We start from the raw sequence: 12178 nt of genomic DNA, 5'->3' as shown, positions 1-12178 counted from the left end.
CTGGGCACTCCCACACCATATGAAAAAAAGTGCCCAAACTCTTTTGCAAACACAATTACAATTAGGAGAGGGCAAAGCTTTAAATCTGAACAAACTGCGGGGAGTGAAATATGACCTGTGTATAAAGTTGTAATGAATCATTCGGTGGTTAGGGTTTCTGGAAGAGAAAGACAGATTATGCCAGATCAAGTGCCAGTCCAGATTATTATTATCAGATGGCAAATCCTGCTTCCAAACTCTATCAAGAGAGAGTGGTTTATTTGGTGCCTGCAACAAGACAGCATAAAAAATAGAGACCAACCCCTTACCCCCGGTCAAAACCTTGTGAAAAGGATGTAAACCTAGTGTGCCATTCCAAGGAACCCCATAGGTGCGCATTGCTGTACGTAACTGAAGATAAAAGAAAAAGGAGGAACCGGGTAAATTAAAGATTTTCTGAACGTCTAAGAATGACCGAAGACCTTCAGCCCCAAAAATGTCAGATAGTGTAAATACACTATTATTTGCCCAACTAGAAAAGTATATATGGCGTCCTCCCAGCTGGAGACGAGAGTTAAAGAAAATAGGTGACTGGAGATACCAATTTGGAGATATTTTACAATATTTTTCAGCCGCGTTCCAAGTGGAAATTAGCTCAGTGATAATGGACCCAAATTTAACCTTAGATTGTTTAATAGAGATATTAGAGTAAATAAGATCTTGTAATCGGTGAGGCTTTACAATATTTTCCTCAATAGAACACCAAGATACACAAGATGCTGTGTCAAACCAGGTAGAAAGAGCGCGTAACACAAAGGCCCAATGATATAATTGAAAGTTTGGGAGTCCTAAACCCCCAGACTTTTTTGGCCTTTGAAGGACAGAAATTTTAATTCTGGGTCTTTTACCCGCCCAAATAAATTTAGAAAGTAGTGAATGAATTTTTTTCCAATAACCTTTGGGAGGTGCCAATGGAAGCATAGAACCAACAAAATTTATTCGGGAGAGAGTATTCATTTTAATCACTGAAATGCGGGAATGAAAAGACAAAGTTGGGGAGCTCCACTTTTGAAGACTATTTTCCACCTCGACAAGTACTTTATTGTAATTATTAGTCACTGTAGCTGATACTGTAGGGAAAATTGAGATTCCTAGATATTTAAACGTCTGAACAATTGGTATGTTCATTGTGGCTACGGTGGTAGGGGCCTGTCCAGTAGAAGAATTCAGAGGTAATAATACAGATTTTTCCCAATTGATTTTATATCCTGAAACCTGACCAAAGTCCTTAAAAATATTTAAAAGGTGTGGAAGACTATGAGAAACATTATGAAGGAAGAGAAGGATATCGTCTGCATACAAAGATATAAAATGTTTGGTATTATGTATAACAATAGGGTTATGACTAACTGACTGCCGAACTGCCTGAGCAAGAGGCTCAAGAGATAAAACAAACAACAGAGGCGAGAGAGGACAACCCTGTCGAGATCCTCTAGATATGGGAAATTGCTTAGAACAGGTGATCCCTGTTAAAACCGTTGCAGTAGGATCATTATATAAAGTTTGAATCATTGATAAAAAGTTATGTCCAAAGCCCATATGATACAAAACCTGCCACAGAAAATGCCACTCAAGACGATCAAACGCCTTCTCTGCATCAAGAGACAAAATGCCATTTGAAGAATCTACAGTGTTGGAAGCTTCTATTATGTGAAGGCGACGGACATTATCTGAGGCAAGGCGATTCTTGATGAAACCAGTCTGATCCATGTGGATTAGAGTAGACAAATGTGGTTCCAATCGAGAAGCTAAGACTTTGGCGAACAACTTAGTATCAGCATTTAAAATAGAAATAGGACGGTAACTCGAACACTCAGAAGGTTCCTTACCCTTTTTTAAAAGTAAAGAAATAATAGCAATATTTGAATTGTTAAAAAAAGAACCCTTAGTAATTGTAGAATGAATCATCTCCAGTAAAAGAGGACCGATTTGGGGCCAAAAGGCCAAATAAAACTCGGGGGGTATACCATCAAGCCCTGGAGATTTATTCTTATTCATGCTCACTAAGGCTTTGTACAACTCACTCAAAGTTATTGGAGCATCAAGTTCAAGAGCAGATTCACAGGAAAGCTTTGGAAGTTGAAGAGGGTTCAGAAAGCTTTTGCATGCCTGCTCATTATAAATAACCTCTGAGGAGTATAAATTAGAATAAAATGAGCAGAAGACATCATTAACCTCATTTGGATCAGAACACAGTTTACCTGTGGAAGATTTAGCAGACGTTATGTTAGCCAATTGTTCATTGGTTTTAAGTTTCAAAGCCAGTAGATGACTTGGTTGAGCACTGTACAAGTAATGAAGTTGCCTAGTCCTATGAATGAGAAAGTCAGATTTGTTCCTGAGTAGTTGATTAAGGTCTTTCATCAACAAGTCTCGCTCAAGAATAAGGTCAGAGGTAGCATTCAGAGACTAAGAACGCTCTAAAGTTGAAATTCTATTTTCTAAATCTACAATATGCTTCCATCTTGTTTTGTTTAGATTAGAGGCAAATCCAATTGTTTTGTCCCTTATGAACCCTTTTACAGCTGACCTGGGGCCTGTACCATGAAGGTAGCTGAACAAACTCGGGGTTACAGGATTGGTTTTGAGTTGACAAATCCAAACCGATGCGATCAGGCTTTATTGGTACCATGATGCAGCTCATCAACTTTCTCTGTCAACTCAGGCTTTGATCTTTAAGCTATGATTACTCCACGCGCGCGTGCACATAAAAGAGTGACGTCGACACTGAACAACCAATCGCGGGTAGTAGAGCGAGAGCGTTATATTTTTCCGCGGAGGAGCAAGAGATAATTATTCAGAATTACGATGAATTTAAATATGTATTTCAAGCTCGAAACAATACGGTCTCTGTGCCAAAGCAAGAGAAGACTGTTGGAGAAAGATTGCTGATTGTTAATGTGTAAGTTAAACAAATACGTTCTATATTTATGTAAAATTATGTATATGTAGCCTATGTGTAGCCTATATGTTTACTATACCCTATAGCCTATTTGTATAATATATAAAAAATGTACATGTATGTACTAAGAAAGATTAATATTCCTTGATTTTTAGATGCAACCCCAACTCCAAATGTTCTTGGCAGCAGATAAAGACAAAATATAAAAATAATATTTCAAAGTGGTGAGTATTTACCACAACCTTTTATTACTTTTGTGAACATTTGATCACAAACACTTGTTTGCAGCAAACAGAAATAAAGAGTTAAATTCAGAAAACCAGAATACACTGGCGGAGGAGTTGGCTCTGAGTAGGCAATAGGGAAGGCCGATTATGGATGGGATTACAGGTGCTGTACAATCTGACCCTGGTGCTGGCTCCTGTAAGTAAGTAACACTGGGTACGTGTGCAATACATTACTACTTTTAAGTTGTAAATATGGCTGACTGTATGTTCTGCAGTAGAGAGAAATACAGTGTCCCTGTTGAAGCCAGCACACACACACAGTCTCCCACACAGAGGTCAGTATGCAGCAGACAGAACACCAAACATAACCTGCTTTAAAACAGTTATGCTTTACTTTGGCCTATTTTTATTTATTAGGGTGGAGGAAATGATGAAGATACTCTGTCTGTGTGTTCTCAGACAGTTGCTGATGTGAATGCACTAGGCTTTTTATTATGGCAAACATTTAAATGTGTGGCATAAAAAAGGGACGGGCCCTTACACATCTCTTTTATTGTAGGATTTTTCACAACCTTCCCCAGAAACTGAGGCCTCTACCTCAATGGCCTTCAGAAGAAATGTGTAAGGATTTAAAACCCTTGACATAAATTACAGTCAGTCCTGTGTTTGTAGGAAGTCAAGGAACTTTTTGTGATTTGATGAGCCTCCAGAAAACTTGTAATGATCATGTTTGTGGTGGAATTATGTTTCAGGTGGAAACAGACTCAGTCAGGGCCCTGTACAAAATGAGACTTGAACTAGACTGCACACTAAAGGAGTCTTGAACTAGACTGCATACTAAAGGAGACTTGAACTAGACTGCACACTAAAGGAGACTTGAACTAGACTGCACACTAAAGGAGACTTAGACTGCACACTAAAGGAGTCTTGAACTAGACTGTTCACTAGGAGCTGACTGTGAGCTGAGAAAAAAAAAAAAAATGTAGATCAAACAGCTGAATAAAACTGATCTCAGTTTGTGAACTTATTTAACCAAGTAACACTTTAGTATTAATATTTATTAATGAAACTTTCTCTTGCTCTCTTTCTCCCTCTCATCCCACAAAACCAATAAAACAGTTTGAGACTTATCTGCAGTTTCAATGTGCTTTTATTAAGTGTAATATTGTATGGTGATTGCATCTACATCTGCACCAGCTGGGTGGTCAAGTGTGATCGGGTCAGTTTCATCAGGGAGAAGCTGGTTTTGTGGTGGTTCTCGCTCTGTTCTACTGGTGGCTATAATGTGCAGAATGGCACATGCATGCAGCCACTATCTCTGATACCCGCTCTGGTGACTCTTAAGGGCTGAACACAGTTGAAATGTGCCTTTAGGATGCCAAAGGTCATCTCGATCTTCACTCTGGTTTTACTGAGGGCCACATTGAAGCGGTGCTGTGGCCCTGTCTGAGGTCAGGGGGTTATTGTGTAGGTTTTTCTATCTCAGTTCAAATTAACTGTTTTGTACTGTACCAAATTTAACTTGCTTTCCTCAAAGCGCTGACACAACACAGACTCATGGAAAATTTGTGAGTCAAGCACTGGAGCCAGGCCATTTAGCATCCAAACTTGTGATCATACATTCATGACCACAAGTCATCAGCAGATGAAATGTTTAGTAGATCATTTTTATATCTGTTAATGTTACTAATTTAAAGATTCATCTCACAGAAAATAATCATCTCACAAATTCACATCTCTACCTGAAGTGATAGGATTTCCTATTAACATCTGCCTCATGTTCTCTTAGAGCAGTGGAGACTGGAGCAATTATAGGGAATCCTATCATAAGATTAACAGAATAATAATAAAGATTTAAAATAATTCTTAACATGTATTATATTGTATAGTACATTTGTGAAATGTGCTTTTTGAAAAAAAAAAAGAAAAAAAAGTGTTCCCTATCAATATATCTTACCGGCAATTTTATAAAAGCCCTCTTTTATGGACATAGTCGATAAATGTCCGGGGAACACTATTAATGAAACTATTCATGTACTCCTGCAGAGCAAGGACCACCTTGCGAATGGTTCGACAAACCGTGTTTTCTCCTAGCTTCTGTGCGTCACCCACCGTGCAGTAGCCTATGTACCACTTGCAAAAAAACACAAACGCAATACCATTTGCGGTACAGTAAGTGCATGAATTCGACGTGTTAAATAATTTATGTGCGGCTCAAGAAGTTCGCAAAATAAGACATTCCTTCCGCGGAAAAGCTGTATCTTTCAAGTAACTATCAGGAAAGGCAAGGGGATTTTGTCAGGCTAAAATCTCTTTCTTTACAAAGTGCTCGTCTAACAATTTGCGCTGAGATGTCCACCGGATTTGGAAGAAAAGGTGAAGTCATTGCAACAAACACTTGGAATAAGTTATGTCACCTATATGTTTCTTTGCTCTCAGCTGATTGGTCAAACTTCAGTCTGAGATCTCGAATCCAGAACATAACCTGCCCCGGAGCAGGTTAGCCGTGCAGCGTAAGATACCATGGCAACGAACACCGATTAAAGCCGAGCTACTTTCATAGTACCTAAAACCCAGGGTTGGCGGAAACTAAGCTGAAACATAGCCGGCTAGCCACCTAATCCGGCTTCATGGTACAGGCCCCAGAGTACCCTGGGATCATCAACAGAGGATCTATTTATCATTAAAAATTGATCCAGCTGTTCTTTCATTTCCCTTAGAAAAGTTTCATTCTGCAATGGAGTACAATTGAACCGCCAACGGGCCGCTCGTTTGGGACCTGGAGAAATTGCCAGTTTGCCCGATACAGCCCTATGGTCAGAAAGAGACATAGGAAGAATAGCAAAATCAGAGGTTTTTTTTCAAATAAATGTTTAGAAATGAAAATATAATCTAAACGGGAAAAAGTTCTATGTCGTGATGAAAAACAAGAAAACTCCTTTAGAGAAGGATTAGCAGTCCGCCAAACATCTATTACGGCACAGTCTAGAGCCCATTTCCTTAATGCAGTGGAAGCAAGACGTTGGTTTGCCCCCTCCACCACACCAGTTCTATCTAATGAATGTGACCAAACCGCATTGAAGTCACCTCCTATTATTAGGCCAAAGTCAGATAAATCCAGTATAAGTTTAGTCAGATAATCAAAAAAGCTCCTATCAAAAGCGTTAGGGGCATAAACGGAAACAAAAGCTATTTTTTTATCATTTATTAGAGTTTTAATAAAGACAACTCTACCCTCAGAATCCTTCCCACTGTCTAAAATTGTAAACTGAAAACTACGTTTAGCAATAATTGCTACTCCTGTTTTTTTTTTAAATTTGAGGAAGAAGCAATGACATGATAAAATTTATTATGAAATCTGGAAACATCCCTTTCCAGAAGATGGGTTTCCTGAAAAAGAGCTATATCTATATTCATCCTCCGCAAAAAGTCCAGAGTGCTTGTACGTTTATGAGGAATATTAAAACCCCGCCCATTCCACGACAAAAAAGAGACACTAGTCATAATTGTCTGAGTAGAAAAATAATATCAAAATAGTGAACCAATAAACCACCACCTCGAATGTATAATGAAAAGTGTAAAGTTCTATCCTTTGGGTCCTGTCCCACCCAACCATTATCCCTCCATCCTGAAACCCCCTTACCCACCCACCAAGCCTACCTTCTTTCCCTTCTGAAATCCCCCCTAAAAAAACAGATGGAAAAAGGGTCCATCTAGAGCCCACCCTCACCCCCCCAAAAAATTGAAGTGACAGTAAGGATGGTCAGATAACCCTTTCCTCTCCAAACAAAGAAAGAAAAAAAATAATAAACTTTATTTGAGTGTAAATTGCCTAATAACAAAAAAAAAAGAAAGATTGGATTTATATTATTAAATAACCCAAAAAAGGGTGCAAAAAAAAATAATGATTAAGCTACAAACATCCATTATTAATAAGACTCAAATAAGGTTTTGCCAAGATCAAGCAAACATAACTAACAATAACAAAAAAAAAAGAGAGAAAAAAAAAAAAAAAAAAAAAAAAAAGTTGCCTTCCAAACAACTGTAAACAAGTCAGAATGACCGGAGTGACGACCCATCAGTTCTGAAGCGTCATCCAGGAAATAAACAAACCAGCTTTAAGAACTTAACAGAACGGTACAGTAGAGTATATAAGCGCTCAAAACATGAGCCCTACCCCAGTCAGTTAGCGGGATTGTCCTCCTCTGGACAAAGAAACTTCTCCGCCTCCAATGGATCACGAAATAAATGTTGTCCTGATCCACGGATAAGTTTGATGACCGCCGGGTAGAGCAAGAACGCCTGGTATCCTTGCTGTCGGGCCCGGTGCATGACCGGGAAACATGGGCGCCTCCACTTCGATGTGTGGTCACTGTAGTCCGCTGTGAACCGAATGGTGTGCCCGTCGATTTCAATTGGATTTTCCCTTGCTTCTTTGAGGATGCGATCTCTGTCTATATACCGGAGAAATTTCATGATCAAAACTCTAGGAGCCGAAGTGGATTGGCGCAGGTGACCCACGCGTTGAGCCCGCATTAGCTCCGGAGGATTGGCGGCGAGTCTCGGGAACCATTTCGGGATATTAGCACTTAGGTAGGCCAAGGCATTACCCTTTTCTGCTCCTTCTTTTAAGAACATCAGCCATAGGTTGTCCCTTCTACTTCTGTCCTCCAGATCTGCCAGTTTGGACTGTATCTGGTCCAGAGAATCGCCATGTATTGAAGCTGTAATCTCCACTTTCTTTATGCGCTCCTGAAGTTTAACGGAGATGATGCGTTGTTTGTCAATCTCCTCAGCGTGTTTGTTCAGAGTCGCTTGCATATTATCAAGCTGAGTCTCTATGCGATCAAATCTTTCATTGGCATTCTTCTCAGCTTTGTTGAAATGTTTCATTAGAACAGCTTCAAGAGAGGCCATTGTGAGGCTCTCAGATTCCTCCTCATCATCCTCGTACACCGTTTTTTTTAAAGCGTCTCTAGATTTGCTATTGTTTCGACCTTGTCTCGACATAGCAAAAAGCACAAGTTTTAGGTTTTCAATTGATGAAAGTTTAGGAGGAAATTCAAAAGCCTGGCAGTGAACAAGTTTGCATCAAACAATTTGGAGGGAGAGGAGCTAAAGTTCTAGTCTGCCATCTTGTCCGCCATCTTTTTTTTTTTACCTCAAGTTTTTTGTAACATTCTCAATAACAATAAATGGTCATTGGACCGACTGGATCAACTTCTACTCCTCATCTTTACAACTGCACACGTCAAACTATATCCAGCTCAGCACACAGTAGCAAATAGAGAACAATCCGACTGGAAAAAGCTACTACAAATACTGTTAAATCACTTTATAGTGGTTTAATAATCGAATAGTTTAATATTGACATTAAAAATAAACAATATATATATATATAAAAAATAAAAAAAAATCATGTATGAATTCATTTAAATTTTTTCATTAAAAAACAGGTGTAAACTTTTTTGAACTCACCAATGACAGCGAGAATGAAAAACTTGCTCTCACGGCTGATCTTTAGTTCATAAACTCCTTCATGATCAGCTCTGGTGTTTGTGATGGTCAGAGATCCAGTTTGATTGTCCAGCTTCAGGCTGTCTCTGAATCTCCCATCAAGAACATCATCATATACAGTGATTCTGTCGAACTCTTTATTGATTTCAGCTATTAAAGTGTGTTCATCTCCAAACCACTGAATCACATCATCATCCTTCATTTCAGTAAGACGAGAGTTTAGAGTGACTGAATCTCCCTCCTTCACTGACTCCAGGACTGAATCACCACACACACACACACACACACAGGGTTCATCTCAGATTAAGACGGCCACTTGATGAATTTCATCATTAAACACCAAAAGTAAAATGGAGTTTGAATTATTAATTGTATATTTGTGCGGATTAAAATATAAAACCGGTGAAACTGATATTTAACTCACCAAGGACAGTGAGAATGAACCTCTTGCTCTCACTGTTGATCAGTAGATTATAATGTCCATCATGTTCAGTTGTGGTGTTTGTGATGGTCAGAGATCCAGTTTGATTGTCCAGCTTCAGTCTGTCTCTGAATCTCCCATCAAGAACATCATCATATACAGTGATTCTGTCGGCCGTTACATTGATTTCTGCTATTAAAGTGTTTTCATCTCCAAACCACCACTGAATCACATCATCATCCTTCATTTCAGTAAGATCAGAGTTTATAGTGACTGAATCTCCCTCCTTCACAATCACTTCTTCACCAATCACTCCTGAAGAACAGAGTTTTTCACAGATTAAAGCTTTAAAATCACTTGATGTTGGTTTGATTAAGCTTCACTAAAATACTTTTATTCATTTAAATGTGAAATTAATAATATTCTGCAGAATCACAAAGACAAAAGATGATAAATGAAAAGATAAATAGATTTATATTATACACTTTATTACAGGCCCAACAGCAGGACATACACCATACAAAAACAAACACAACAACAAAAAAATTACATATAGGAACAATGACTAAAAAATACACTTTTACTTTGTTTAATGTCACACTAAAACTAATGCTGTTGATTATCTGAGTTTCATATTTATATTATTTTATTTAATCCATAATAACTGAGTTTAGAGCTGAATTTAAACTTGATCTGACAGTAAAATCACAGTTCAATTATTTCTATATGAGAATAATGTATAATGAATGTTGATCCTCTCTGACTAATTTAACCAGTAATTTATCACATCAGAACAGAAACAACTGAAGTCATAAAAACACATTTAAACTCACCATCCAGACGCCAGAAACACAAGCAGAGCAAAACAGGGAGAAACATCTTCATCGGTTTCAGTCCACAAATATGAAAAGACAAACTCTTCAAAACTAGTTCAGTAATAAAATGACAGACGCGCTGATGTGAAGCTGCTCTGTAGTAAAGTGAAGTCAAACTCCACCGTCAGCTAAAATAACTGCACATCTTTAAGTGTTAATGGGTGTGACTGTCTAACTCTTTCTTAGCTGATAAATTCACACTCTGAACATTGTCAGTTTGTCACTTTGAGCTCCAGTAGGCCTCAATTCCTGTAAGTCACTGGTGACACTTTCAACAGAAATAAACTGACCAATAATGTGTCATCTCACTTCCGGCTGAGCGGGACTTCAACTTCCGGCTGAAAGGACCTACGCTAGTTTCTAGCGTAATTCTATAGTTGCAACGGTAAAATATGTAAAGTATTATATGCTCAGTTAGGGGCTGCCATAACAATTGGATTAAGAGGATAGAACAATTTAACCAACGGTGTTACGAACACAATGTAGGCTAAAGCGATCGGAATGTTGTGGTGTACTTTACGATTTACACGAGGAGCACCTGAGGCAATGGCGGAAGGCGCTAAACTTGAAGTGCTCACCCAAGCGCTGTGTGTCCGTACCATTTTATGGACGTTAAATAGACCTAATGTAGGATAATCTGAACCCCGTGGTTTACACTGATGTTAAAATAACACATCTTATATACAGTAAAACACTGATGTTCGCTTTCACAAGTTGAAGGGATGTTTTCTTGTTACAAAAAGAATGTGAAACACATATGTAGGTTATATAATTTTAAATCTAATTTAAAGGGAATGTAAGTAGGAATTTCTCCCATCTAGTGGTGAAACTGTATTTTGCATTCAAACGAATAATGCTCTCCAGCGCCTCACTTTTTCAAATGCGCGTTGCATCTACAGTAGCCGTTATGTACCAAAAAGCTATGACAGGATGTCTTATAATCGCACTTCCGAGTTTTTCTTCGGGTGAACTGGTTTGTTATTTAAAACAAACTGAAACTTGAAACAACGAAAAAAGAATGTTACAGTATGAATTACTGACTGTGAAAAACATTAACTAAGGTAGTAATAAAGCCTTCTTTACTCGTATTTTTTGAAGTAGGCTACGTGCATTGTTAGATATCATCATCAGAGCCTTCTCTAACGTTACTTTACTCAATAGCTGCATTCAAAGAGCCTGTTTAACTTTTACTATAAATGTTCTTATGTCTATATAATAAAGTACACAACCAAGCAATGAAAAAAAAAGCTTGTAATTAAGACCGTAACATTGACTTACCTGTCGAGAAGAAAGCAGGAAAACTTCAGCATCTCTTTTGAAAGCTTTCTCCTGCATTAGCTATCCCGACATTAACCCTTGTTTTTGTAATCTCCGGTCACGTTTCCTCTTACGGTCTATTTTGGACTTTTTCGACGACGAGGACTCCTTATCCTGTGACTCATACATGTATGAATGAACGGTGTATATGTCACAGGTCGGGATGGGCCAAGCCAGACTGCGCCCACCCCTGAACCAGGACCACCTCGAGGAGCGTGTCAGAGGGAGGAGTCGGAGACAGAGAATAAAATCAACAAGTTTTATTTTGAAGTAAAAGCAATTTGAAAATCCTAATCTAAAAATCTTCCTTCTTGCCCTCAGGGATCAAAGGTGGACGGTGCAACAGCCGGAGTCTACCCCAATCTTTTCCTCAGTGCGGGCCCTGTAGCAGATGGAGCACTGAATAGGTAAGTGGTCAGGTAGGTCTTTCACAGGTGGAGATGCAGTGAACAGGCGGGCGGTCTGGTAAGTCTCTTCTGGTAAATAAATGATTCCAACCTCCCTTCTTTCTTTCACAGATGCGGGATTGGAGGCAGATGGGGCTCAGTCAGGCAAGTATGCAGCAGGTACACGGTCTTATGGTGGGGTGGCTGGGGAGTCTTCCTTGAGTAAGTAAACGATTCCAACTTTCCTTCCTCCACAGGTACGGCAGCGGGGGCGGATGGACACTCCAGGTGGAGTATGCGAACCTCACGTTCGGGACAGAGGGACAGCCACCTCTCCCAGCACAGGTGACTATAAGGGTACAGTAGACTCGAAGCCGACCGGCTGCTCGAGGCTCCTACTGAGACAGACAGAATGGATGCTGCAGACAAATTCACAGTTCACATACGCTGAAAGGGATGAACACGTCTCACAATGCAGACGGATTACAGGGATA

General features: G+C 39.2%; 1 protein-coding gene across 1 annotated transcript in view; it reads right to left on the bottom strand.

Annotated features, from left to right (window-relative positions):
• The window catches only part of LOC311294922 (uncharacterized protein), a 35514-nt gene extending 26106 nt beyond the window's left edge, over positions 1-9408 (bottom strand). The window contains exons 1-2 of the mRNA XM_084416016.1: positions 9110-9408; positions 8647-8943 (exon numbers count right to left, since the gene is read on the bottom strand). Of these exons, the coding sequence (XP_084272142.1) occupies positions 8647-8943; positions 9110-9353 (541 nt within the window). The 5' untranslated portion in view covers positions 9354-9408. The remainder of the gene's footprint in view (positions 1-8646; positions 8944-9109) is intronic.
• Between the last annotated feature and the right edge of the window lie 2770 nt (positions 9409-12178).

The sequence above is a fragment of the Rutilus rutilus genome (genome assembly GCF_951802725.1).
Source record: "Rutilus rutilus genome assembly, chromosome: 8".
Lineage (NCBI taxonomy): Eukaryota > Metazoa > Chordata > Actinopteri > Cypriniformes > Leuciscidae > Rutilus > Rutilus rutilus.
Note: the sequence above shows the minus strand (reverse complement) of the source record. Positions and strands in the feature narration are given on the sequence as shown.